The 27,591-nt window shown below is 42.4% G+C and overlaps 1 protein-coding gene across 3 annotated transcripts; it reads left to right on the forward strand.

Annotated features, from left to right (window-relative positions):
* Positions 1-749: 749 nt before the first annotated feature.
* ap3d1 (adaptor related protein complex 3 subunit delta 1) lies at positions 750-27,161 on the forward strand. 3 transcript variants are annotated; one of them, XM_072660070.1, is made up of 34 exons: positions 750-1,056; positions 8,011-8,106; positions 8,301-8,381; positions 8,531-8,611; positions 9,232-9,339; positions 9,591-9,720; positions 10,220-10,359; positions 10,452-10,525; positions 10,630-10,679; positions 10,778-10,827; positions 11,257-11,305; positions 13,564-13,709; positions 13,986-14,134; positions 14,339-14,569; positions 14,827-15,058; positions 15,182-15,327; positions 15,516-15,657; positions 16,259-16,330; positions 16,462-16,537; positions 16,681-16,877; positions 16,999-17,072; positions 17,962-18,124; positions 18,907-19,050; positions 20,273-20,326; positions 21,033-21,140; positions 21,922-22,083; positions 22,283-22,330; positions 22,699-22,719; positions 23,106-23,295; positions 23,451-23,539; positions 23,637-23,722; positions 23,825-23,946; positions 24,164-24,243; positions 24,365-27,161. In XM_072660070.1, exons 1-34 carry the CDS (start codon positions 961-963, stop codon positions 24,458-24,460), a joined length of 3,783 nt encoding a protein of 1,260 aa, XP_072516171.1. In that variant the 5' UTR covers positions 750-960; the 3' UTR covers positions 24,461-27,161. The 3 variants fall into 3 exon arrangements, with proteins under 3 accessions (XP_072516171.1, XP_072516172.1, XP_072516173.1); XM_072660071.1 differs by lacking the exon at positions 22,699-22,719; XM_072660072.1 differs by lacking the exon at positions 20,273-20,326.
* The last annotated feature ends 430 nt before the right edge of the window (positions 27,162-27,591 follow it).

Raw genomic sequence — 27,591 nt, forward strand, 5'->3', positions numbered from 1 at the left:
GGCAGACTTTGAGTCTACAACCTATTTGAGCATTCCTGACCATCTGCATCCCTTCATGTCCACAATTTACCCATCCCTAACAGCTCCTTTCAGCGTGATAATGCGCCATGTCACCTCATCTCAATCTACTTTCATACTACAGTAAGTTCAGTGTCTTCAGTGGCCTGCTCAGTCCCTAGATCTGAATCCAGTAGATTCAGTAGCTTCATGGTGTGGTAGAAAGGGAAATTCACAGCATGCATGTGGAAAATCTCCTGGAAAATCTGCGAAAATGTCAACACCACAATCTTAAAGAAATGTTTCCAAAATGCCATGAAAATTGGAAGGTGTTTTAAGAGGAAAAGGAGGCCATGCTTAGTATTAGTGTTATTAAGTTCCTAATAAAATACTCATTAACTGTAAGGATTTAGCACATGCTCTATGGCTCTATTTGTGTACTTGGCAAATCCCACATTTACAAAGCCAGATATTTTAAAGCCAAAGTTGAGATTTAAGTGTTTTGCTTCCCCCCATCATACAAATGGCCTTACAACACTACAGATCATCATTTTTGTGTTATTAATTAATAATAATAATAATAATAATTAAAAATAAATGTCTTTATGTACCTCTCGTTCTCTCTAAGTATCTGATTCATATATTGTCAGAGCTGTGGTGCTGTTTCACGTTTTGTTAAAGTAAAAAAGGGTAAAAAAATAAATAAATAAATAAATAAATAAAATCATGTAGCCAGTCAGCTGACCGGGGCGCCATTTTGTCAGCCATTTCCTAGACGGGCTCCACCGACAGTCGACTGTTTTGCAGCGAGAAGGAGGACGCGACCTGGCCGGCATCACCTGTCATCTCCCCGGGTTGGATCAGGAGAACTCCGCGGTGCTCTGCTTGGGCTTCACGGGTGGATGAGAGCCAGTCCAGCGGCCTGAGAGCTCAGAGAACAGCCGCTTGGTCTCCCCGGCAGCCATGGCTCTAAAGATCGTTAAAGGCAGCATCGATCGGATGTTCGACAAAAACCTGCAGGACTTAGTACGTGGCATCAGGAATCACAAGGAAGATGAGGTGAGGCGATTCATATTTGCTGGGCTAAATTATTCCTCATTTTCCATTCATAAACGTGTCCTTTTAACAGCCGTTAATGTGAAATGGGAGGCCGTGTCACCTGCCTCAGCTACGCTGGGAGTAGGTCTGGCCAGCGTTAGCGCTAGCTAGCTAACCACCAGTACGCTAGCTAGCTAAGCTAAGCTAAGCTAGCTAACGTTAACCGACCTGTTAGCAAACAAGCGCTTGCCTCAGCCTTAAACTTTCAATTATCTAGGTGGCTAGCTAGCTGGCAAGCTGGAAGAAAAAAATATATAGGTGGTTATCTTTTAAAACCCACCAACCTTTTCCCTGGTACCACCTAATTCCAGGTGGCTCAGGTTCGAGATTAGGCTTAGGCTAAAATGTCAGGTAACAGCTGACTCCAGCTCGCAATCTCCTCTCTAACAGCTGTTTTCCTGCTATTGTAGGATACGTGGGCCACGTTTCTAGTGGCTGTTAATCATCGCTAAAGCTGCACACTATTCCCACAGCCCCGCGTTAGATTTGTAGCTAAATGCCACGTTGAAATTGGACACGGCGAGGATGTCGTGTCGGTGATGTCTCAGTTAGCTATAGCGCTAGCTAGCTAACTCTAACTAGTAATAGGACACATTGCTGCAGAGGCTAGCTAGCTAGCTGACTAGGTTAGCTAGCTGTCAGTATTCATTCACATGTAAACAAAAAGCACTGCTTATATGGTTATATGTGATGTATTAAAGGTCATGGTCGCGGTTTGTGGTTGAAAACGAGCTCCTGGGTTGTCCTCGGTCTAAATGGAAACCCAGCTGGGACCAACGCCTGCCTGCAGACGAGGCCCTCTGTCTTAAACAAACAGGATTAAAAATGATAAAGCCGGTATAAACAGCACGAAACAACGTGCAAGACTGTGTGTTCATTGTCTGAGCTGTCCGTCTGCTGCAGATGAGGCAGTGGAGAGAGTGGTTAGATGCTGGAGATGATGCTGGAGATGCTGCTGGAGATGATGCTGAAGCTGCTGAACCTGGGTGGGAAGGTAACATCTGGCAGTTCAGCATCAGCCAGGGGTATGAAGCCTGTGCTGGTGGATTGTATGAGAGGTTAGGCTATGAATGTCAGTAACTATGAAGTGTGTTTCCCCATCTCTGTGCAAAAGTTGACCACAAAATATCAGGAAGTGTGTTTTTCACTGTCCTGTTCACTTGTGTGTGTGTGTGTTTGGGAAAGGCCATCAAATAAAGCACTGATTACATTGTTGTTTGAGCAAACAGGATTTTTAAGCTAAGGCTGAACTGAACAATAACCGGCTTTGCATTTCCTTTCAGAGAATCCAGGATGGTTGCATTAGATGAGGATCAACAAGAAAGCCTTATATAAAATGTGGGTGTGTCCGTCAGGTTATGCTTCTCACCATAAGAGCGAACACAGGGAGAAATTTAGACTGCATGATCATTGTGCAAACTGCCAACTGTTGCTGATTCGTCAAGATAGAAAAGTTGCTATGATGAAACTGAGTTGAAGGGTGGATATGCAGTATTGGGCAGCAAGTGAGCAGTCCGTTCTTAAAGGCGATTTAAGGAGGTGTAAAAAGCAGGAAAGCATAAGCGTCTGAGCCAATTTGACAAGGGCCAAATTGCGATGGCTAGACGACTGGGTCAGAACATCTCCGAAACATCAGGCAGGTCTTGTGGGGTTGTTCTGGTATGCAGTGGTCAGTACCTACCGAAAGTATTTAGTGACCAACCTTTTTCAGTTGCTACAAATTAAAGTGCAGATGCATTTCAGTGGTTTACTGTTGAGAGGTGCTGTCAATGATGCAGCAGTCATCTTCCATGTTGGATCACCGATCCTGCATCTGTGTGTGTGTGTGTGTGTGTGTGTGTGTGTGTGTGTGGCAGTAAATGTGGGCCAGGTTGCTCTATAATTTGATCAGCCATCTTCGCTGCATGTGTATTAGCAGTGCTCCATTTGTCCACAGTGCGTGTTCAGCTGTATGCCCAGAGGGGACCCACACGAACTGACATGGTCATGCGCTGAAACGCACTCGTTCTTTAGCCCTGCAGACGACCACGGTGTCCTACAGGGTTCTTTAAACTGGGGGAACACTTTATTAGATTGAAATGCACCATTGACATTGTGACTAGTGTTAATTTATGCACCTGATCTGTAAGTTGAAATGAACCAAACATTTAAGGGCTGGTTCCCCAGACCCAGATTAAGTGTAATCCTGGACTTAAAAAGATTTGCGTTCACAAATCACCATTGGCATTGCAGTTTAGTCCAGGCTTTAGCTTAATCCAAGTCTAGGAAACTGTGTGTCCGTAGCCCTGTTGTCTCTAGTATAAGTATAGGCTGTTTAATTGGGCTTGTATCGTACTGCAACCTGAGCAACTCCTTCATTGCATCCACAGCTCAGATGGTGAACAGCAGTGCATCTCCTCAACTTCTTCACCTTTTTGAACTGCACTATATCACACTTTATGCGTCTGGGCTATTTTCTAAAGCTCATTTTCTAATTTCAGCTGCTCCTGCAGCAGCATCTTTACTCAACCCTGCTCCGGCGTGTAATCCCAGGAGACCACGCAAGCCGTAAAGTTCTAATCAGACCTACTTTAACATTCAGTTCATTAAAACAGATCATTTAACCACATTGAATAAGTAAAGTGAGCTTTAGTGTCCCTCAGGATTGTGTGCAGATGGCCAGTGCACAGGCATCGGTCTCATATTTAGTGCGTATCTGAAACTGCACAACACATTTATAAATAATTGCAAGGTCAGACCACTCTGATATGTAGTCCTCAGCAATCTTGTGCTGTAAGCCAAAATGGGAAAAATCTGTTCATAGTATATATATGTAAATAACATGGAATTAGCTTAGCTGTGTGAATTAGCCGTGTGAAATGGGTGTTTGAGAATGTACATATGTGCGGTTGGCATTTCTGTACAGATCTAGGCTGTTAAATATTTGCCTTTTGTTAGGCTTGGGTTTTGAGTTGCCCAAAGCCTCTTCAGCCAGGCATACGCTGTGCGATTTTGAACATTTTGTTCTTTGGCGATAACTCGCTCTGCACGTTAGAAATCGCAGGTTTTGTCCGTACACAACGAACAATTCTACGCTCACACTGGACGAAAGTAGTCAGCCCGACTGTCATGCTGCCACATGGTTGCTCACACTTCACATGAAACTCGGCCCATAGGCAAAGTTCTGTCTACATACAAATACTCAGTTCAGCAGCATGTGGCGCCCTGTATAACAAAAATGTTGAGAAATGGCATAGCTTTGCTTACTTGTTCCATTGTGTGGTTCAAGTCCATGAAGAATGGCTCTATGTGCTCTGTGGCTGTCGGTCAGATTTTGTCTGCTGGCAAATACATTTTTCAGTATTCGTATGTAACTGTCTATAACCAGTGCAGTCTACAACATGCAGTTTTTGGGAAAACAGGTCGTGAAGTTGATGAAATTGGCTCGCTAGACTGCTCAAATCTACAAGACAAGTGACCAAAGACCCAAATTTTTGGCATCAAAAATCAGTCCAGAAGTCTGGTCATCCGACTGCTCACTCGGAGCGCGTTTGGGCAGTTAATCAGGCAACGCTTTCCCTCTCGCACTGCAGATCGAGCTAAAATTCGTAAAATTCAGTCAGTTGTGGTCAAATCACGCTTAAGATGGGCTAAAATTGTAGTGCATGCCTGTCTTTACAGGGGTGTGGACTCCTCGGTCGTTACCAGAACCTTTGTTCACATCCATCTTCTGCTTTCCTACCACTGGTTATGCATTAAACCACATAACAGTTAGATGAGCCACCGTGTCAGTGATTTTAATTGAACTGTGGCCAGGGTCCTTTTCTTTTTTTTGTCCCAAGGATTACGGATTTCTCTTCACCTGTATGTACTTTTCTAACTGTGTTTGTTTCAGAGAGACATTTGGAGTCAGGTGTCACACAAGGCTCCCTTAGCGTAACCTGTACCTGCTCACCTAGATACAGTGTCTGTTACCTGGCCGACGGAGGACAGAGCTCTGAAATATTCATGCTTTCCAAAATGAACCAGCAGGCTGTGTGCATGTGTGGCAGCGGATCCATGTGTGTGCTTTTTGTTGTAGTTCTACTCACGAAAAAATAGGGGCAAAGGGGGTCACGCCTCATGTTTAACAGTTTTGTCCCTTACAAAGAGGTCTCCTATCCACCTATTTTTTTTTTTCCCCTCACCATTTTAAGTAAAATAGAAAGCACATAAAATACTGTATGCTATACACTGCTTAATTTGTTGGGAGTAAATTTCTGGTTAATGATTTAAATGAATGTTGTCTAGAATATTTCACTAGGTGCCACCAGTTTGTGTATTAAAAAGCCCCTGAATCTCAGACAGTAAGGGCCAAAATGGTATGTTCTACCCCGACCCTGGACTCGTCTCTGTTTGTTTTCTGCAAGGCTGAGCTTTGCTGTGTGTGTGTGTGTGGCTCCATGTGTGATGTGTTCTCAAAATCTCACCAGCTTAGAATATTTGCACAGTGAGTAAGAGTGTGTGTGTGTGTGAGAGATGGAGAGAAAGAGAGAGGCTAAGCTTGTCAACTCGAGTGCCTCTTACTGTGCTCACTTGTGTGTCTGAAAAGGATATTGAGTGTTTCTCTGTAGTTCAGTGAGAGCTTGCCTGTTAGCCAGAATTCCAACTGGCAAATATTCCGGGTATTCTGACGGGATGCCTGAAGCCTGTTTGTATGAGAACACTCTCATAAGGATGCAGTAGGAATCCTACAGAGAAGCTGCTGTGGACTGTCTGCCCTCCTGCTCGTTCTTTTGCAGCTGAGGTCTCATGTGCAAATGCAATTGCTCTCGTCCTCCCTCTTTCCCTCTCTCTCTCCCTCCTTCTGCATCTGTGCTGTCTTATGACTGAAGACACATGACCAGCACCCTCACCCCATACTGCTGCTCTGTATGAGTGTGTGATAGCAGGGATGGAGGACGGGGGGCTGTAGAGAGAAAGCGCCGTGTCCAAGGTTTTCTTATGGAAAGCTTCAGTTTCACTGTGGTGTTTTGTACCGGCTTTTCAGACCCTGTCCTTTAGATAACGTCGATGTCTGTCGTGCTGTAACTCCCCCTCAATAGTTCAACGTTTAGCAAGAACTCAAGGGCATCTGATTTCAGTCCAGGAGGGCTTTTATAGTCAAGGACCGCTTGGCGGTTAAATAAATTATATTATTAAATAAATTATTTTCTGCTTAAACACACCTGATTCCACTCAGCTGTTAGTTCCTACAGCTACTGTAGGTGTACATGAGCAGAGTAATTTCTCACCAAGCCGTGCTCGTTTAAGGTCCTCCTGGAAGTGAAATTGGACACCTGACTGAATAGGGTTTCACTAAAGAATTGCTTAGCTGGTACAAATTGATTGATTAGCTTTGCATCAGTTCCCGATCCAGGCTGGGTGGTTAGGTGTGGGTGTTCTCAAAAAACAAATATCGAGTTTAATGAATATTTTATATGTAAAGGTTGGTGGCAGACAGTGGTTCTTTTTGTGTTGTGTTTTAACCCAGACTGTATCTTAGCACTAGATTCTTGCCAACACACAGCCGTATAGGCTACATACCGTATAGGCTACATGCATGCATACAAAAACTCCCAAACTGCAAGTTTATAACGGAAGGAAATGCTTAGCATTTGCATTGGTCCACATTTTGGTGATTAAGGAAGTTTGCAGTACAGACAAGTATTCAGATTGTATCCTGATAAGATTTTAGCCACATTCATTTACGCTTGGTAGTGAAGTATATCTCACTGCACAGCAATTGGATATTCATATTATGAATTATGTTGAATGTGTCTTGGGGAGATGGATGCATTTACACTTCTATTACATGGGTCTCAGCCCCCGCTTACACCTGGTCACTTAATGTGTCTTCAGTATCAGGATTATACCTGAAAAAGGCCAAGTGCAAACACACCCAATACACATTTAAACCAGATACAAATCCAATCACTCAAATCACTTCAGGAGGTGGTCTGAGACTCATTTGAGCCACGTTATGACCGTGTAAACTCATTCGTATTTGTGACAGATTTCACTTTGCGATCAGCGTTCAGATTTCAAGCCCAACAAACTGGAGACTCATTTGACTACTTGATGCATGTGGTTAAAATCTTATCAGGAGACAATCTAGATACTGTTTTTTTTTTTTTTTACATAGGTACAAGGTCTCGGACCACCCCCCGAAGTGGTTTGAACGTTCAGATTTGGATCCTTTTTAATGTTTAGATGAGTTTACCCTTGCATATTTATGTTGCTTGTCCTTCTCCAGATTTAATCCTCATACGCAAGCTGCATGAAATGACTGGGTGTAAGTGTGGTCTGTATTGCTGCTGTCCAATAAAAAATGATCTCAATTTTTGTCTGTTTTTACTTTTCAACACCATTTCAATCGTGTAGCTGTTCTGTTCACTGTGTAAATAATGTTGGGTGAAGAGACTAATAGAAATGCTCTACACGACTTGGAATGAACTCTTATTTTACATTGACTTCCATTCAGAGTTAAGAATGTTTTTGCCTTCTCCTGTAAATGTGCCATTTTAGAGATACATGAATTTCATTGGACAGTACCTTATGTTCCCATTAGACTGGAAGACAAGTAAAATGAACTCTGGAAGCATTATCTTGGCTGATTTAAAAAAAAAAAAAAAAAAAAAAAAGGTAAACAATGTCCAATTTTGTCCAATACATATCATAAAGGAGTAAAGCCAGCAGTAGTGAAACAGTGTCCTGTTCATGCACATATATCTGGTGTGCCTGGCAAAAAAGTGCAGTGTGCTTACTCTTGTGTATCTGATAAATGATTTCCACACTTCTGAAGCAGCAAAGAGGAAATGAAACCTTGTCTCTCAGTATCGCACACATCAGTGTTGGTCTGTTTCCCTTCTGTCTACCTATTACGTCATCCAGCGTCTTTCTACCATCTCTCCACAGGCTAAATACATCTCCACGTGCATCGACGAGATCAAGCAGGAACTCAAGCAGGACAACATTGCTGTCAAAGCCAATGCAGTCTGCAAGCTCACCTACGTAAGGCCACCAATCTGTCCTGCATCTGTCTGCATGAATATTGGATTTCTGATACAGATCTTGGTGTATCAGCCAGTTTTTTTTTTTTTTTACTGCAGTTGCTTTAGTGGCCTTTATTCTGTTATTATTCTTTCCCTATATGAACGCATTTGTTGTTTGACTCCATCCTTTGGCTTGTGTGTGTACACGTGCAGTTGCAGATGCTGGGCTATGATGTCAGCTGGGCTGCATTCAACATTGTGGAGGTGATGAGCTCTTCCAAATTTACATACAAGGTGAGAAGCCAGGAGAAAACCTTACACTGAGATCTGCAGGTATCGGTGCTGTATCGAATGAATAATGCAGTTATTGAGTCTTGATATGTTGCAGTAGTCTATGGGGTGATATGATGTTTATTCTTGGTATATATATATTTTTCTCCCAGCGAATTGGCTACCTGGCTGCCTCCCAGTGCTTCCATGAAGGCACTGATGTCATCATGCTGACAACCAATCAAATCCGCAAGGTAAGCTGTACCTTGTTTTTACTCATTGTTTGTCCTCTCCCATAAAACAGCATTATGTAGCAAATGTGCAAGAAAATAACACCCTACAAAATTGTGTTAACGCTCAACTGAATGGCTGAATGGCGTCTCTGTCATTGCCACTTTTGGCTAGAGCGCTGCTACTGCACAATAGATCTTTGGTGGAGCCGCACAAAATCTCTAGATAAAACCGCAGTAATCCTGTCATTACTCTGCCGCCTCGGTCCACATGCTTTTGTATTTATGGCAGTACTGTAAAAGTGGATAACAGTCCTTAACTGTAGGGGGAGCCCAGGAGCTAAATAATACAGAATCCTGAGTAATACTGTATCAAGTATTAAACCTTAAAGGTATAAATGCAGGGAACTGAAGGTTCTCTGTTCGATCCTCTGCTCTGGCTGGAAGATAGGAGTAATGGGAGTGACGATGCCTTGAGCAAGGCACCTAAGCTTCAGTTACTTCCTGGCCGCTAAGGTGGCTGCCCACTGCCCTAGTTTGCTAGTGTTTGAGTGTGTTCAGTACAATGGATGGGTAAATTGCGGAGGTTAAAATCTATAAAATCTCATGCTCTGCCTTGCCTTTTACTCCTCCTCTCTCACCAGGATCTCAGTAGTCCTAATCAGTATGATACTGGTGTGGCCCTGACTGGCCTTTCCTGCTTTGTGACACCCGACCTGGCCCGTGATCTGGCCAACGACATTATGACTTTGGTGAGGTTTGATCTAAATATAATAATAGTAAATGATTGGCATGAATGGTTGTGGAATAAAGAGGAGGGTCTCGAATGTAGGATATCTTGGAAGTATGTTTTCTGCACCCCCTTTCTCCACTACTCATTTATGGAGGTCTAAACTTCCTGTTTCTCTCAGTCACTTTCTATTGTGCCCTTCCGTTCCCTACCACACACACGCGCACACGCGCACTCATTCGTGGTCTCAGTTTCTCTCTTCTTTCATCTCAGATGTCCCACACTAAGCCGTACATCAGGAAGAAGGCTGTGCTGATCATGTATAAAGTGTTCCTGAAGTACCCAGAGTCCCTGCGCCCTGCCTTCCCCCGCCTCAAAGAGAAACTGGAGGATCCTGACCCAGGTGAGGGACCACTTTCTTTTAACCGTTCAGAAAAAACATGTGGGTTTCTGTAGTAATGCAAGAAGTGTGACTGCATTTACGATTCTTAGGGATCTTTAGGAGAGGACTAAATGCATGATTCTATTCTGTTAATTTGCCATGATTTATTATTTTAAGTGTAACCATTTCTTCAGTGGTCAGAAACCTACAGGACCACCACCCGGAGCAGACATTATTTGGGTAGTGGGTCATTCAAAGCATTGCAGTGCCATTGTGTGTTGTGCTGGCACAAGTGGTTTGGACACAGCAGTGCTGCTGGCCTCCACCATGTCAGTGTCCATGCAGTGCTGAGAATGACCCACCACCCAAATAATACATTGTAGAACATGGAAATGGTCCAAATATATTGAGTATATTGGTCTTTTTGCGATCTATCAATTTATCTAGCCAAGTAGTGGAATACCATGTGACTGCACATGCACAGTGTCGTCTTAAATCTAACCCCCCTCTCTCTGTACAGGAGTGCAATCAGCAGCAGTTAACGTCATCTGTGAGCTGGCCAGAAGGAACCCCAAAAACTACCTGTCACTGGCCCCCCTCTTCTTCAAGCTCATGACCTCGTCCACCAACAACTGGGTCCTCATCAAGATCATCAAGCTGGTAAGAGGATGAAAACCTGCTGTGTTTACACACATCTTTTTGCTGTCCATCTTCAGAGATATGTTATACTTGTGTGTGCTTGTGTTTTTCAGTTCGGTGCCCTCACCCCTCTAGAACCTCGTCTAGGAAAAAAGCTGATTGAGCCCTTAACAAACCTCATCCACAGGTAAGATTATCAGTACTGCTTGGAAGTGGAAGTGCAGACTGTTTTTGGTCAGACTTCAGAAGATCACAACAGTCTTTGTTTGTCTTCCTTTTCCCCTCCCTCAGTACCTCAGCTATGTCGCTCCTGTACGAATGTGTCAACACAGTGATAGCAGGTCAGTAACTAATAACTCATGTAGTTGTTGGATTTAATTTAAATAGAATGCGTAACTGGGGTCAGTGTTTTAATTCATCTGTCTTTGTTTTGATGCAGTGTTGATTTCTCTGTCCTCTGGGATGCCCAACCACAGTGCTAGTATTCAGGTGGGTCTCCGTGCTTTGCATTCCTGACCACAATATGTTTCTTTTTTTCCTCATGAGGTCAACCCTTTCCACTCCAGTCAAATAAGAATGGGTTCTGTCATTGACTGCACTATTATTCAGTCTATCTACATTTACATTCCTCAGTAACATAATTATCCTAAAGACATTGCTAAGTATCTCAGACGGTTTGCTGCTGTTAATGCAGTTGTTCATTAGGAAATTGTAGATCAGTACTGTTATTTTAAAAAGACTAAGTGTGGAACCATCAGCTTCAAATACTGGAGCTGGTGTGGAAAGGTCTTTAATATGGTGGTAATGACTCTCTCTCTTTTCTCTCTCCCCATCTCTTCTTGTGCTGTCTCCATCTCCCTGTCACTCTATTTGTTTTTTCTTCGGTTCTTTCTTTCTGTGTCTCCCTGCCGTCCACAGCTCTGTGTGCAGAAGCTGCGAATCCTGATTGAAGACTCGGACCAGAACTGTGAGCCTTCTGTCAATGCCTGCAGTGTGTCATTCTCTCATTGTCTGCGTGTTTTTGTGTTAGACCACAGCCCCCCCCCCAAGCCCTTGAATATGGAGGACCTGCTGACCTCCATCCTGGATAACTCGAAGTTGCCTCTTTGCTGTAGTTCCGACTACATTTTTTTTTTTTTTTAATTACACACACATGTAATGTGTAACGCAGCACATCTACAACAATACTTCTATTAGACCTTTGTCCCTGGAATAGGAGGGTTCGAGTTATCGGGCTCCCAGTGAGTGCAGTGTGTGGAGTAGCTTTGCAGTACACAGACTGGTATGTTTTGTTTAGTGGTGATTGCTTCCCACAAAGGTAATTGATCCCTGCCTTTGGAGGCAATAAATTCTGTTTACCTGAAGGTATAACCACTAAACAAAATAACACTAAAAATAACACCAATCATCCATAACATTAGTACCAGCGGGAAAATGTCAATGAAAACATTGGTGGAAAACATAGATTATCTTCATCCCCAGTGGCATCTGTCAAGGGGTGGGATATATTGGGCAGTGATCAGGCAGTTCTTGAATATAATGTATTAAAATCAGGACAAATGGACAGGTATAAGCATCTGATCCACTTTGCCGAGGGCCAAATTGTGATGGCTAGTTGCCTGGGTCAGAATGTCTCCAAAACATTAAGCAAGTCTTGTGGGGTTTTTATAATGTGCAGTGGTCAGTAGCTGCCAAAAGTCGTCAGAGGAAGGATAACCCGTTAACCAGTGACAGGCTCATTGGCACCTAAGGATCATTGATAAGATACAGGACTTAAAGAATCCGCTGCTAACACCTTAGTGCCAGATATCACAGGATGCCTTCAGCCGTCTTGTCCATACCTCGATGGGTCAGTTCTGTTGTGACGGCACATAGAGGCGCCTGCTCAGTATTAGGTGCTGATGTTATGGTTGATTGGCATATAATGCAATATTGCAGATGTTCTACGACTGTTTCCACTCTCCTGGGAGAATCCAAGATTATGAAGTGTGTGTTTGGATTTCGGAGTGTGTGGGGAGTTGCAGCCCTTGATGACGTACGAGAAGGAGACTCCAGTGTTTAGTGAGGTTGAGGTCAGGGATCTGAGCAGACCATTGGAAGTTTCTTCACGCCACACCACCCTGGGACAGGAAAGGCCCCATCACAAACTGTTGCCACAAACTGTTGCCACAAACTATAGCATTCTCCTGGGGTCAGCCAAATCCAGATTCATCCATCAAGATTGGTCACCTTCTTAACACCACTCCAGCCAACGCTTCGCATTGCGCTCATTGACCTTAAGCTTGTGTGCAGCTGCTTCGGCATACCCAGTTTAAGAAGTTCTCAATGCACAGTTCCTTTGCTCTGTTGCTCCGAGATGCAGCTTGAAACTCCTGGTTAGGATTAGGAGTTCAGAACTTGAAAGAGGCTTGTTTTTTATGCCTGCTGCGCTTTAGCGCTTGGTGCCCCCCCCCCTCTGTGAGTTCACATGGTCTGTCTCTTTGTGACTGAGCTATTGATCCATAGGATAATCATGGCACTGTATTGACTAAAGTGGAGGTCACTGTAAAGCATTGATTACTCTTTGTAACCTGCTGTTAGCTGGACAAAATCTATAGATATGCTTCAAGTTTAGCTTATGTGGAAGGGTTTAGAAGCTGTGGCTAGCACAAGGATTGCCATTGAAAGGATTGCCATTGAAAGGATTGCCAATTTAAACGGTATTACGGGATGAGATTGATTGGCCAACTTTAAAAAGGTCTGCATAATGACTCAGCATTCCTGGCAAGCTGGTCAGTAGTCAGTATCATGCCAGCGTGATCAGAAAGTTCAATGAGACCATAAGTATTTGTTTGTCTTGTGTTTGTGTTGTCCTGTGTGTGTTTGTGTGTGTTTTCCCCATTGTCATGTCGTGTTGTTATTGTGTTTCTAATGTGATCTTCAAATATTCATATTAAGCAGAAAGTGGCTCTTAGTTTTGGTTATTTGTCAAGTTTCATCCTAGATGGTGTAAAGATGGTGGTAGATCACAAAACTCACCTTTAATGATGATGCTAAAAATAGATGAATATCATGCTGTTTCCAGTAGACAGAAAGCTCTTAAAGCCACAGCATAACCTTCTGAATAGGTCAGGAAGTGGCCAGATATATTGAGTATTCTAGTTCTAGAGTTAGTCTGCAGCAGTGGAAAAGCTAAAGTCTACCGCAAGCTTTTACCTCACTGTCTAAATGTGTCCTTGGTTGCAGTGAAGTATTTGGGTCTACTGGCCATGTCCAAGATCCTGAAGACGCATCCGAAGTCTGTGCAGTCTCACAAGGACCTAATCTTGCAGTGTCTGGACGACAAGGACGAGTCCATCCGGCTTAGGGCGCTGGACCTGCTCTATGGCATGGTATGGTTTTTATTTTAAGTTGTTTTTCTTTGAGCTACAGGCTTAAATCTGTTCACAGATACTTTCCTAAATAAATAGTATACATGACCTCAATGTTTTGTAGATTTGTTTGACTTGAGAGCCTTGAGAGATCCATGCCAAATCAATTTGTGTTGCAAAAGCGTTGCCCTTTAAGAGAGCATGACCTTTAAGTCTAAATGGCCTGTCCTTAGACCCAGAGGGTAGAACAGAACAGTATGTAGCGTATTTTACAGTGATATCCTGCTCTGTTTGTAGGTCTCTAAAAAGAATCTGATGGAGATTGTGAAGAAGTTGATGTTGCACGTGGACAAGGCTGAAGGCACCACATACAGGGATGAGCTGCTCACCAAAATCATTGACATCTGCAGCCAGAGCAACTATCAGTACATTACCAACTTTGAATGGTAAAGACACACTGAAAACACATTCAGTGCTTTTCACAAAATGCTTCAGAAAGTACTTTATTGTCCACATTGTGCGGTCATTTCCACATTTATTTAATTATTAAATCCAACCTTTGTTTCATTTTTGGCTGTAAATAGTTCAGAACTACTGGTTCTGTGTTCTGAAGGATTTCTTTTTGTGCATTTGCTTGTTCCTGTTTTTAGGTACATCAGCATCCTGGTGGAGTTAACCCGACTGGAAGGCACAAGGCACGGTCACCTAATTGCGTCTCAGATGCTGGACGTGGCCATTCGCGTCAAGGCCATTCGGGTCTTTGCTGTGGCTCAGATGGCCATGCTGCTGGACAACGCTCACCTGCTTACAGGCAATATGCAGCGCAATGGCATCTGTGAGGTTCTCTATGCTGCCGCCTGGATCTGCGGAGAGTTCTCAGAGTATGTCTGACTGTGAAAAGGTTTTCTAGGAGTGCTTGAGATCTAGGGGTTTTAGAATCTACAGAACAACCTTCTCAGCTGCAAATTGCACTGAGCAGTGTGTTTGGCATAATAGTATATGATAAAAAAGCAAGAGACAGCACAGTTATGAACTGTAGAGCTATAGGACATTGCCAAATCCGGTATTTTTATACCGTCTTTTAGCTGTAGGAGTCAGGTTGAGTTTTATTGGTATTAATGTGGTGTTTCTTTCTCAGACACCTTGATGATCCAATGCAGACACTGGAGGCCATGTTGAGGCCCAAAGTTGCCACCCTTCCGGGCCACATCCAGGCTGTCTATGTGCAGAACGCTGCAAAGCTCTTTGCTACAGTTCTGAGAAAGCATGAGGGGTTGACAGACAGCCAGGCTGCACAGGAGACCAGCCAGCTCCTCATAGAGAGACTGCCACTTTTTGTCCAGAGTGCTAACCTGGAAGTACAGGAGAGGGTGAGGACCCTCTATATGCCTTTTGTCTTGATGTTGGAATGTCATCATAATTACCTCCGCCTGTCTATTGTGTTTAGACTTCTCAAAGAACATCATTTAATGCCACATTCCTGCCCCCTGCAGGCATCCTGTATCCTGCAGCTGGTGAAATACATCCAGAAGCTGCAGCAGAAGGATGTGGAGGTGGCTGAAGAGGTGTCTGCACTGTTTGCAGGAGAGCTCAACCCTGTGGCCCCTAAAGCCCAGAAGAAAGTGCCTGTGCCCGAGGGGTGAGATTTGACTAACTGGATTTAACTTGTCCTTTAAGTTGACGACTTGAAGGAGCGGTGAACTGCACAGGCAAAACAGAATGTGAACATTGTTTGTGGTCATATGAGTACAAAGAAGCTCACATCTTTATGAACTCATTCAAAGGCCAGAAATGAGTGCTAATTTGCGGTTTTGCATATTGTTGCAGCCTGGATCTGGATGCCTGGATCAATGAGCCTCCCTCCGAGAGCGAGTCTGAGGATGAGAAGCCTAAAGCTGTGTTTGCTAAAGAGGAGCCTAAACACTCTCGACCACGCCACACTGAAGTGGATGAGAAGGAGCTGGCGCGGGTGTGTATACACACACATACATCAGCATACATACATTAGCGGAGTGCTTCACCATTATTACAGACTTGTAGTCCTGTGTTAGGAAACAGATTTGCCTGGTAAATGCAGATTAGTTGCATGTTTAGCTTGCATTGTGTTAAATCTGCCCCTTTTCTTCACTACACATGGCTAGGGCCCTCTGTTGCATCACTTTTCCTGTCCATCTCTGTAAATACTTTTCTGGCCACCTTATTTATTTTCTAATGACTTGATTTGTTTGTCCAAGTCAGAAGGTTGTTTGCTTTACTATGCATCAGGTAACAGTATTTGACCACTGTTTAAATGTATTCAAAAGCATTAACTATTGAAATAAATTAAATGAATTTAATAATATATTTAATATTTGTTGTAGAAGTAAGCCTATTTTGTTTTTAATCCACTGGCCTGCCATTGTGAGTTTATTAGAGAGCAAAAGAAACCTCTAAACCAGTGTCATCAAACCAAAGCTCATCATTTTATTATTCATATGTTTCATGCTGGGCCATTTCTGACCTTTTTACTTACTGGTCACTAGTGGTACTGACTCTTGTGCTAATAATCTTTGGGCTTTGATTCCAAACAGAGGAGGGAAGCAAGGAAGCAGGAACAGGCGAACAACCCCTTCTACATCAAATCCTCACCATCATCTCAGAAGGTAAAAAAATAAAAACCCAAACAATCAAACAAAAAAAAAACATACTGTGTAAATGAAACCCTGATCAAATGTATTGCTTTAATATCCTACATTTATTTACATTTTTTTTTTTTTTTTTTACGTTTATGTAGGTGTATCAGGACGCACCAGGTGTAGAGCACATTCCAGTGGTGCAGATAGACCTCAGTGTGCCTCTCAAAGTCCCAGGTGAGACAGTTTTTGTGTCTTTCTCCAATAGAATTGCAAACATGAAGCATATTGGTTTTAAAGGGATGTTTTGGTGGCTATGTCCTTTGTTAGTTTACATCTATGTTGATTGTCATCATACATTTCCCCTTAATTGCACTTAGGGATGCCCATGTCTGACCAGTACCTGAAGCTGGAGGAGGAGCGTCGGCAGAAGGAAAAGGCAGAAAAGAAGAAGAAGGAGAAGAAGAAGAAGCGAGAGAAGCACGGGAAAGGAAGGAAGGCTGACTCTGGCCCGGAGAGTGAGGAAGACATCACACCTGCTCACCATGTGGACATAGTCACAGAGGAAATGCCGGAGGTTAGTACAATAAATAGAAAGCTGCATTCAAATGTTTCTGAGGTGATATATTGCATACAAAAGCAGGGACAAGTCCTTGCTTTTAATGTTTGTACTAATGAGCTGTGTCATCTTTTCTTAGAATGCCTTACCAAGCGATGATGATGATAAGGACCCCAATGATCCTCACAAAGCCCTGGACATAGACTTGGACAAGTATGTCAGCTCAATATATAGTACATGTATGTGTATGGAAATGGGGGGGGGGATACAGTGACTACCATGGAAAGTAATGAAAGTTTTTCCTTTTTCATTAAAGTTTTCAGTTTCTTTTGCCCTATAAATGACCATTTTTGCAAGATTTTGTTATGACCGCAATAATCCTTTTATCTCTTAATGGACGTATTAATACTTAAATGTCTCATGCATGGTGTTGGAGGCCCCACTCAAGGCAGTCTTCAACCAGTCCACTCTCAAACACTCGTTGATCCACCTCTTTCTTTCTGTCTCGTGTGCACACACCTCTGCCTTCATGTCAGTCTGCTTTCTGGCACTAACTGCAGGTAAGTGAGTGAGTCCTATGGGCCAGTGTTGATGGGCAACCCAATACCAAGCCCTCAGTACTCTCCAATCCTTAACTATGTCTGTAGGTGTGTAGGTAATAGCTGTCGTTGTTTACCTGAGAGGTGTTTTGTGGCTAATATTGAAGCCCTCATTCAGCATGTTTTATTAACCTGTGCTTGGAAACCAGTGTGCAGTTATCAAATATTATTAGCCTAAAAGAATCTAGACTACACCTGCGCGCACACAATTATCAGAATTATTATAATCTGTGCTGAATGATTGCTTTGTTTTTGACCCGTTCAGATACCTAGTTCCAGTTGCTCCAGCATTTAACAGCCTTTCCTCCTTTGCCTCATTTTAGTCAAGGCTGAGGCTTTCATTTATTTGGCTGCTTTTTAATACTGCAGTCTGGAATATCTGCCCCTGATGCGCTTGGACCCCAAAAAATCCAGTCCTCTGCATTGAGCTCTTATTTAAAAAAAAAAAAAAAAAAAAAAAAAAAAACCCAAAAAAACAAAACATAAAATCTGTGTCTCTCCAGGCCACTGGCAGACAGTGAGAAGCTACCAGTGAGGACACACCGCCCTGACGCTCTGAAGAGCCCTGGGGAGGAAGGCGATGGAGAGCGTGTCCCACAGGAGCCCAAGAAGAGGAGCAGCAAGGACAAGAAAGAGAAGAAGAAGGACAAGGATAAGGAACGAAAGGTATACCAGCTTCTACTGGGAGAACCAGTATATTGGTTAATACTTCATGAGTGTATCCTGTCGTTCTAGTTTTTATCTATGCTCTGCCCACAAAGCTGTTTGTTTGTAGTGACTGTTTCCAGATTGGCTCCTGACTAAATATTTTGCATGGTTTAGTTTTTTAATAAAAAAAAAAAAAAAAAGATTTATTTTCTGTGAAAGTTATACTGTTGTAGTTTTAAACATGCACTATATGGACAAAAGTATTGGGACACTTCACTGAATTTGAGCGTTATATTCAGTCACCCTTGTATTAAATCAAGCACCTATCCATGCAGTCTGCATTTACCAACATTAGTGAAAAAACGGGTGGTTCTCTGAATTCCAGTGTGGTCCTCTAATGGAATGCCACCTTTGCAACAAATTGCGCACAGTGCATAAAAGTTGCCAAGGCTCTGCTGACTCAATTTCTTGAGCTGCAAAGGAGGGACCAAATCCATATTGCCTATAGATTTGAAATAGGAGGTCATAAAAGCTTCTGTAGGTGTTCCTATACTGCCGTCCATATGTATTAGTTAGATGACCTTCATTGATCTTGTTTCCATTCAGCCTAGGTTTTATTAGGTACAATAGCCTAAACCAGCTGGGTCATAAAGCATCTGTGTTATAAACTTAATCAACCTCTAAATGATTGCCACAACCAAACACATTTGTGAAGCTGGGGCAGCATGAACAGGTCAATGCTGCCCAATAAGAATATCTGTAAGCATTCTTTTGATGATTGATTGTAATTGATGCTGCAGAAGAGCAAAGAGGAGAAGAAGAAAAAGAAGAAACATAAGCATGATGTAGAGGAGGAAGAGCCAGTGGAGCTCCCGACAGAAGAACCAGTACAATTGGAAGAGACCAATGAGTTGGTAGCACCACCCACCTCCACATCTGCTGAGGTATGACCTTGTGACAATGTCTCGGTGATGTGATTGTGTAACTCTGTCAACAGCACAGGGGAGTCTGCATGAACTATTACGATTAACTTTATATGTGGAGTCACAATCATGGTTTGAGTACTGCAAGGTTTAGTGGGGTGTCCTGCTTTAAGATGCCCATATCTGCTCATTAAGTATTATTATTATTATTATTATTATGTGTTAAAGCAGTTCCGTGTAGAATAACACTTCTGTCTGCCATACCTGGTTTATGCTCTATGCCCCCCCCACCCCTTCAAACAGTTTTTGCAAGGTTTACTTTGTATGCAAGGAAGAGTAAAGAGTTTGCAGTAGTTTTGCATAATCTTGACCCAAAGTGTACTTACAAAAATTGCATTTTTCAGCTTCTGACCATTTGAGATTGTTTGCAGTCTCTCATTACTGTTTACTATATTTATGGTGATGCTCCTCCATCATGCTCCTTGGTGACTGTTTCCTATATTCATACAGCAGGTAAAGTGGCCCAGTTCTAAACTATTTTCTTTATATGTGACAGAAAATTGTTACTTGTATATCAGTGTGAACAGCAAGAAACATATTGAACGTGACGTTTTCAATTCAGTTCTTACGTTGTACCGAAATCTATTACGCAGCACTGCGACCTTTGCACGCATAGAAATCCCTTTTCGTAAATGTAAGCAGAGATGTAATCAGAATGGCTATAACTGTGGTTGTGAGAGTGTGTGGGTAATGGTTCAATCAAACAAATGTTATTTTAAAATCAGGGTTTTGAAAGGGGGGGGGGTAATCAAAGGACAGTTGTGAGGGGGACAGTTCAGTACTGTGATCTGTTCAGACTAATCTGAATGTGAACAATTGACAAAACTAAACCGTCTGATTTGGGTCCCTTTCACCTGCTGTGTGAATGTAGCCTTTGTTGGCTATGTTTCAGTATTCCATTGTTCTGTTGAATTTGCTACTGCTATGGCATTGCTTCAATTAGCAATGTGATAATGGTGTGGCCGTGCACTGCAGTACTTTTAATGTGGGGCCAGAGGTGCTTAAAAACAGTAATTTAACAGCCATTTGAATAGTAATTTGACAAACTTTGGGACATTGACATTGATCTCTCCAGCTTTAAATTTCCTTAAGTGCTGCAGTGTGAACTCCACATGTGTTGGTTTAAATATCATGGAGCTGTGTGCTTGGACTCATCTTCCCCACCTTGCACTCTCTGTTCCAGGCCTCCGATCTGGATTTCTGGCTCTCTAGCGCTCCTGTAGCCCCACCCGCCAAGGTCCGGTTCCTCTCTCCCTCCTTCCTCTCACGATGTGGTGTCCATTTTTCTCCTAACAAACTCTTTCTATTCCTCTACCCCTTTTTTCTCCCATGTGCCAATGTTGCACTCTCACTCATGTCCCATCAAGCTTTTCACAGGTTCATGTCCTTTTTTTTCTTTTGTTTTTTTTTTGTGTGTGTGTGTATGCTGACTGTCTAAATGTGGATTGTTAGTTTGTGTTTATGTCTGACCAGCTTGGATAACCACTCTTGTCTGTATTGATCTTGTTGCAAGCAGTGTTTTTGCACTCACAGAATCATGCTGACCGTTCCTGTTGATCCTGTCTCACATACTCAGTCAGCAGTTGATGCTTCTCACAACAGAACCAAGTCACACTAGTAACAATTGTGCTTTATCAGCTTTAAATTAGACAGTATTATGCATTGGTAGGAAGTTGCACCTTCTTATTCGTTACTTTAAGATTTTAATCACCAGTCTCTCTCACTTCAGGTTGATTTTGCCTTTCCCCTTACTTTTTTCTCAGTGTCCTCTTCCAGAACATGGCCAAATCAGTCGTCTAGACAGGAATATTGCTGCCACAACTTGTTTGTGTGTTGTCTTGTTTTTTTGTTGTTCTGCATGACGTGTAGCTTAATCAGGTGTGTGTATATAAATGTATTTGTGTGGTCAGATGTGTGTTTGCTAATCTGATGGGTCTTTCCAGGAGGCAACAACTCCAGATCCAGCTCCAAGCCCGGCCCCTGAGACGATCTCAGCAGCAGCTCCAGACTCTGATGCAGATGAGTCCAAAGATGCAGAACCGGAAGAGGCGGTGGGTCATAGCAAAGGTTTCATGTGGGGAAAAGTGCTCTGAGAGGGAATAATGAACCATGTTGTGAAATTTAGATCTTTCACAACTAGTTTGAGGCATGCTTTTGAATATATTTTTTATAGAGAAAGACACTAACTGGTGGTGTAACGGATCTTGGATAATCTGTAATCCGTACAGGTAGCCCCCCCCACAGTCCGGGACGCGTAAACCATAGATTAATCAACGCTGTTTAACCTAAACAGTATGGAATACAGTTTTACTGCTGCTGTTACTTTTTACAGTAATCATTGCCTCAATTGCCTAATCAGCAGTGTCCGTGTCCGTGTACAGTTAGCCTTGCTCTCTCAGGGATGGGTTGATAGCACTTCATCTCCACATCACTCATAGTGCAATGTTTGTCATCACAAGCATCTGTTGTTCTTCATTGATTGTAATTAGTGGTGTAACAGATCATTGATCTGTGATCTGTTCAGATGGCCCCATAGATACAGCGTCTGTTAGCTGTATCTGAGCTGGGGAGCCGCTCTGTTCTCCAAGCTTAGCGATACTGCAGAAAGAAAGCTAAAATGACTGCCTCATGTTTATCTCCTTTTTTTTTTGTTGTTGTTTCAAACGATGATTCTATGCATGACTCAAAAACTTTGATATGAGCTGAACCTTGACTTTTATGATCCGTTACACCGTTGTAACCTGTAAAACGTTCTACAGTGGTGATGGTTTCATCTTCTGGTGTCACTGGTGACATTTTAGTTTACTTCAACTGGGCATGCTCCTTTTCCAGAAATCCTCAAAACACAAGAAGAAGAAGCAGAAGAAAGAGAAGGAAAAGGAGGAGAAGAAAGAGAAGAAGAAGAAGCGGCACCACCACCACCACCACCACAGTGATGGAGGAGGCGAGGATTCTGTGCAGAACGGAACCATGGAAGAGGAGGAACCTCTACCGGTAAGTTGCTGTCAAGTTGTTTTTTTTTTTTTTTTTTTTTTTTTTTTTTTTAACAAATACTTTTAGATTTGATTTAGAATTATGATTTTTTTTGAAGAAAACAATTATAAAAGCTCTAGAAATTGCTAATGTTTGCCTGTATCCTTCTGTCCTATTTAGTTTTATTCATACCCTGTATATTCCACATTTCTCTTTACAGCCAATGTCAAACTACTGCCTGCTGGCTGAAAACTCCTACATCAAGATGGTGAGTTAGATGCTTGAATTCTGTTTGATGGGGTCCAATGGAGTTTATTATTGGTTGAAGGTATAAAGTTTATACTATGGTTAATTTTGACCACACAAACTGATTGGTTGAGAGACGCACAACTGCCTTTGGCTCACGTTTGCTTCATCACAACCCTGCTGTTCTTTCATGATATTGAGCTCCCTCTCATGTTCTGTTGCTTTAATTAACTATTCATCATCACTCCTGTTTGGACCAGGCACTGAACTTCTTGCAAGTTACAAAGACCACTTGGCCTTAATACAAAACTACTTGTTAGTTGACCCGTTCTTTTAGAGCTGTGAGGTGTCTTAACATTGCCTTTTTACCTGTTTTCCTGTTTGTTAAAGATGATGGAGGATGCCAATCAGGTAACAGTTGAAATACAGCTGCTGTGAACTTTTCTCCTGTTTGCTGTGGAATGTGTCAGAGTAGAGTTTGCGGTATCTGTTTACGCTTGACCTTGAAGTGCATTTTATGTAAGTAATTATGCTGTTTAAAAGCCATATTATCTCATCAAGGTTCTAAACCAAATTGGCTTTGCGTTCTTTTGATGCTCGCTGTAACTACTGGTCGTAAATACTGACCTTGCTATAGTAAACATACATTTTGGACACTGGTCAATGGTCCCAGGTCTGGGAGTCAGGGAGTCCCAGAGTATTTCTTTGTTGTGAGTGTTTTGCATGCTGAGCTTTACTCATTACAGTTCATTACTCATTACAACATATGGTAAAAGGAAATGTCTCTCTCGCTCCAGGTCTATGACATTCAGGGCAACCTCCAGGATGGCAGTCAGGTGGTCGTGTCGGTCATATTTGAGAACAAAAGTGACAGCTTCCTCAAGTCAATGGAGTTCAATGTGCTGGACTCCCTCAACTCCAAACTGCAGCGACCGGATGGTGCTGGTCCCCATGATGGGCTTGTCGTGCCCTTCCAGCTGCCGCCAGGTGCCCACCAAAGACTAGAAATGCTTTCTGTTTGCTCAGTGTTCTCTTACTCTTGCACAAATTGGAATGGGCAACTGATTTGTCAGACATGCTAATTTTATGCGGAGCATGACCTTTGTTTAATGGTTCCTGCATTTTACTCTGATGTTCTGCAGGGGTGTCAAATGAGGCACGCTTCGTTTTCTCAGTGCAGAGCATTGTCATGCCTCAGAAACTGAAGGGAACCCTCACCTTCATAGTCAAGGTGCTTAAGAATTATTCAAAAACTACAATGAAGCTTTTGAATGTTATTTATGGATGCTAGGTTCTGATCAACAAACTCTCTCTGTTTTTTGCTGCAGTCGGAAGATTCCTCAACTCACGAAAAACTGGACTTCAAACTGCACTTTACCTGCACATCATACCTAATCACCACTCCCTGCTACAGGTCAGCAACCAGGAATTTTATTGCAATTTAAGAGTCTTGTGATCTTTGGTTTTAGTGCGTGTGTTTGTTAATAGAGATTTGACAATGTAATTGTGTAAACAGTGATGCATATGCCAAGCTACTGGAGTCCGGGGACCTGAAGAGCAGTTCTCTAAGGCTGGAGGGAGTCAACATGCCCTTCCACCACCTGTTGGCTAGGATCTGCTTCCATCACCATTTCTCTGGTAGGTGTTGGAAAAACCAAGGAAACCCAGTTAGAGTTGGATAGTATCAGATTTATTTTCATTATTGATTTCCAATCCACAATGTCATGATGCCCATCAGAGAAACCAGATCTCCTTATTTTCTCCAGTTAATAATTTATTGGATGAACCAGTAAGGCAGAGCCGTTGTCTTAATAGTCATAGAACATGTAACTTAATGTTCCTCTCTTTCTGATAGTTGTGGAGAGGATCGACTCCTGTGCCTCCATGTACAGCAGGTCAATCCAGGGTCATCATGTCTGTTTGCTGGTCAAAACGGTGAGTTCTTTATTTCTTTTCCTGCATATGCTTATTTACAGTTTAACACTAGTGTGAAGTGCCTTGATCACTGCAGTTTGGATTTATCTTCTCACCTGTTGCTTCTGTGTTTTCCCCTCAGGCTGATCAGACAGTCTCAATTGACGCTAAATGTGACGAGCCGTCACTGCTGGGGAATGTGCTGGATGAGATCAAGCAGACCTTCTCACAGTGCTGATTGTGTCGGAAAGACCAACAGTGCCCTTGCCTCACCGCCACCCACCCCCTTCCAACACTCAGAATCATATCACAAACACTGAGACTGGCTTCCCCTCTACTTCCACCTTCTTCCTCCCTCTATTTATTGGATCTCTTCTCGTTCTATTAGTCTTTTTCCTCTTTCTTGAAATTGCGCACAGCTGACGTCTAAGTTGTGTGGATCCACACTCGCTCCTGTTTCACAGCAAATGCACATTCCTTTTGATTTTTTTTTTGTTTTGTTTTTGTTTTTTTTGTTCCCTCTCCCCGTTCCTAAACCGCTCTTCTCCGGCGTCACGGTCAGCTCCATGCTCAGTCTCACTAACCCCCTCAGTCCTATTCTGTTCTCCCTGTGTCTTAATGGGCTGACATTCATTTTAGTAACTGGATTTATTTCTTGTCAATGATGTTGGATGAGACCCTTTTTTTTGCATATTTGTTGTTGCTTTCTTTCGATTCTGAATTCTCTCTGCGCCTTTCTCCCTCTGCATTAAACATGAGCTTAGTTCCTCGTGTGTGTGTGTGTGTGTGTGTGTGTGTGTGTGTGGGTGCGCCTGTGTATGTCTACTGTCTCTCTATCTCTCTGAAAACCTTTGTGGAGAGCTTACCTAATTTCTCAGCTTCATGCCAGAAACCCTGCCCACAACTTTTCCCAACCTCCAAAAGGCCTGAATTTTAGTTTGAATTCTGCCTCCATTACCCCCCCCCCACCCCTCCCCAACCTACTGCTGTCGCTGTACTGCATGAGTCCTGCCACATGGTTCCAAATATGTAATCTATTGCACTTTTGGACACTTTTTTTGGACGGGTGAGTTCTGGGACCATGTTCTGAATAGCTTGGACTTTGTTACCCGTGAAACATGGGACAATAAGTCCTCACACTGACATAATGAAGCAGACACGACTCTGTTACTCTACTGTGTCTGTTCCACATTAGTGTAAAGCCTACAGCTTTACAGGTTTACTGCACACTAAAAGACGTTCGTAATAACGAAGCGTAACTAACCAGTGAGTGAAATACTTACTTGCTCTACTGTCTGAGTTATCAAGGTCATTACTTCAGGTCTCTCTTGTCTCTGCTGGTTGATTAGGAGGACTAATCAGGAATCCAGACCAGCGTGTCCTCTTAAAGGCTCCATGTTACGTTATGAAGAATTTCTGATTCTGACAAAGCAGCGACCAAATCAAAAGGTTTTCTTCAGTCAGTATTGTTGTAAAGTGGTTCATTGTCTCTCCCTGGAGGTTCCTGTTTATGGCAATCTTAATATCCATCTGAAATGTGCCCTCCACTGTCTATATACCACCTCTGTCTGTCACTTTTTCATCTACTAAACATGCTGTTCCCTGGACGTAGGCCTCGCTCATGCCTGTGTTTTTTTTTTTTTTTCTGCCTTGGTGATCTACATGTTTTGTTGTGGTTCTTTTTTTTTCTTTTTTTTTTTTTTTTCTCTCTCCTCTGGTTTTTATTTTTTGATTTTCCCCAAATGCCTTTTTTGTGTCCACTCTTCTGTTTTTGTGTTGACTTATGAGGAACCTGATTTTCTTTGCCTGGTCCAGCACGCTGTAGCACTCGGTTGTAACATCCAACTGACGTAGTAGTAGTAGTCGTCGTAGTACTCTCTTCTAAATAAATAAATAAATAAACAAAAAAAAAACCAAAAACCTATTGGTAAGGTTGCAGAAGTGCTCCAACAAACAGCATTAGTCTGTAATCAAGTGACGTGTGTGTGTGTGTGTGTGTGTGTGTGTGTGTGTGTGTGTGTGTGTGTGTGTGTGTGTGTGTGTGTGGAATCAAGATGTCTCTCATAAAGTGGCAGATGTTGACCATGCTTGTCGTTCATACAGATGACCCACCACAACAAAGTGTAGTGATTTTTTTTTTTAAGGTCATTTTTCTGGGACGTCCACCTGAAGTCCATATCATATGTTTCGGTTGTCAGTGATCACGTGCGCACCACTTTCGGTGGATATCTCGGTCACCTAATGGCATCAGGTCATCTATATGAGCACAGGGTAAACCACTGGGAGAACCAACTGTAACTATTAACAATACTGAAGATTGCTATTTTCTGTGCAGTTGATTTGAAATTTATCTTGCATGAGTAGGAATGTATACTACTTTTTTCTTTTTCTTTTTTTTTTCTTTTTTTTTCTTTTTGTTACTTTGTCCAATCCATGGACACATGCATACAAAATCTCCCTACCATTCCTTTTATTGTTGTATTTTCTAGTTTTCTTTTATATATAAATATATACAGTATATTAAGTAAAAGTTGGCTTCTTCATGCTACACTTTTGATGGTATAATGTATTTTTATCTGTTAAGAGTACATGCAATTTAAAAGAGAAAAAGTCTTGGAATGTTTTTAAAATTTAAGTTTTGCATTAAATTATATCATTTAGAAGGGCGGGTTTCATTGGTGTTGAAGACTCTGAGATTGGGATGTGTTCCACATGGACGTGTGGAAGCAGCTGTTAACAGCAGCTTATGTGAAGCGGCCCACCATCTCCCAAAGGATTTCACCCTGGCAAACTGTAGTGCAGATCTTGCTGGATTTTGCTTGTATCATTCAATGTACTCTCAATGCTCTTCATTTGAAGGTACTGTCTGACTCCTTCACTATGTATTTTCTGACCGTATGATGTAAAATAATGTTTCAAGAATAAATGACTGAAGAGAATGACCAATGATTTGCTATCTAAGTTCCCTTTAATTAAGAGGTCCACCCAGGAGAATTATGAGAAACGTAGGCTGCTGTAGTCTTCTTTTGTGTGTGAAGATGGTGTACCAATAAATTCCCACTTCTGAGTAATGCACCCCCTTTTAATTTGTGTTTTGTCCATGTTGTAGACGTGTCATTTTTAGAATAAGTGAATAACTTCATTACATTACAGTAAAGAGCCCCTCCTTGTTTAAACAGGACTTCTTGAATGTTAGCTATTTGTGTATGACCCAGTTTGAGAGTGGAGATGGTGATTGTTGATTTATGACAATAATTCATGGTTTTCTTAGCGGCTCGCCAGCTTTCAAAACACTCCAGACGTTAAAATTCCTCAGTGGTTGACCTCGACTTGCTATTGCCATGGATAGAGTTAAAGGTGGTGAATGTA

This window comes from Salminus brasiliensis, chromosome 17 (assembly GCF_030463535.1).
Source record: "Salminus brasiliensis chromosome 17, fSalBra1.hap2, whole genome shotgun sequence".
In the NCBI taxonomy this organism is placed as follows: Eukaryota; Metazoa; Chordata; class Actinopteri; order Characiformes; family Bryconidae; genus Salminus; species Salminus brasiliensis.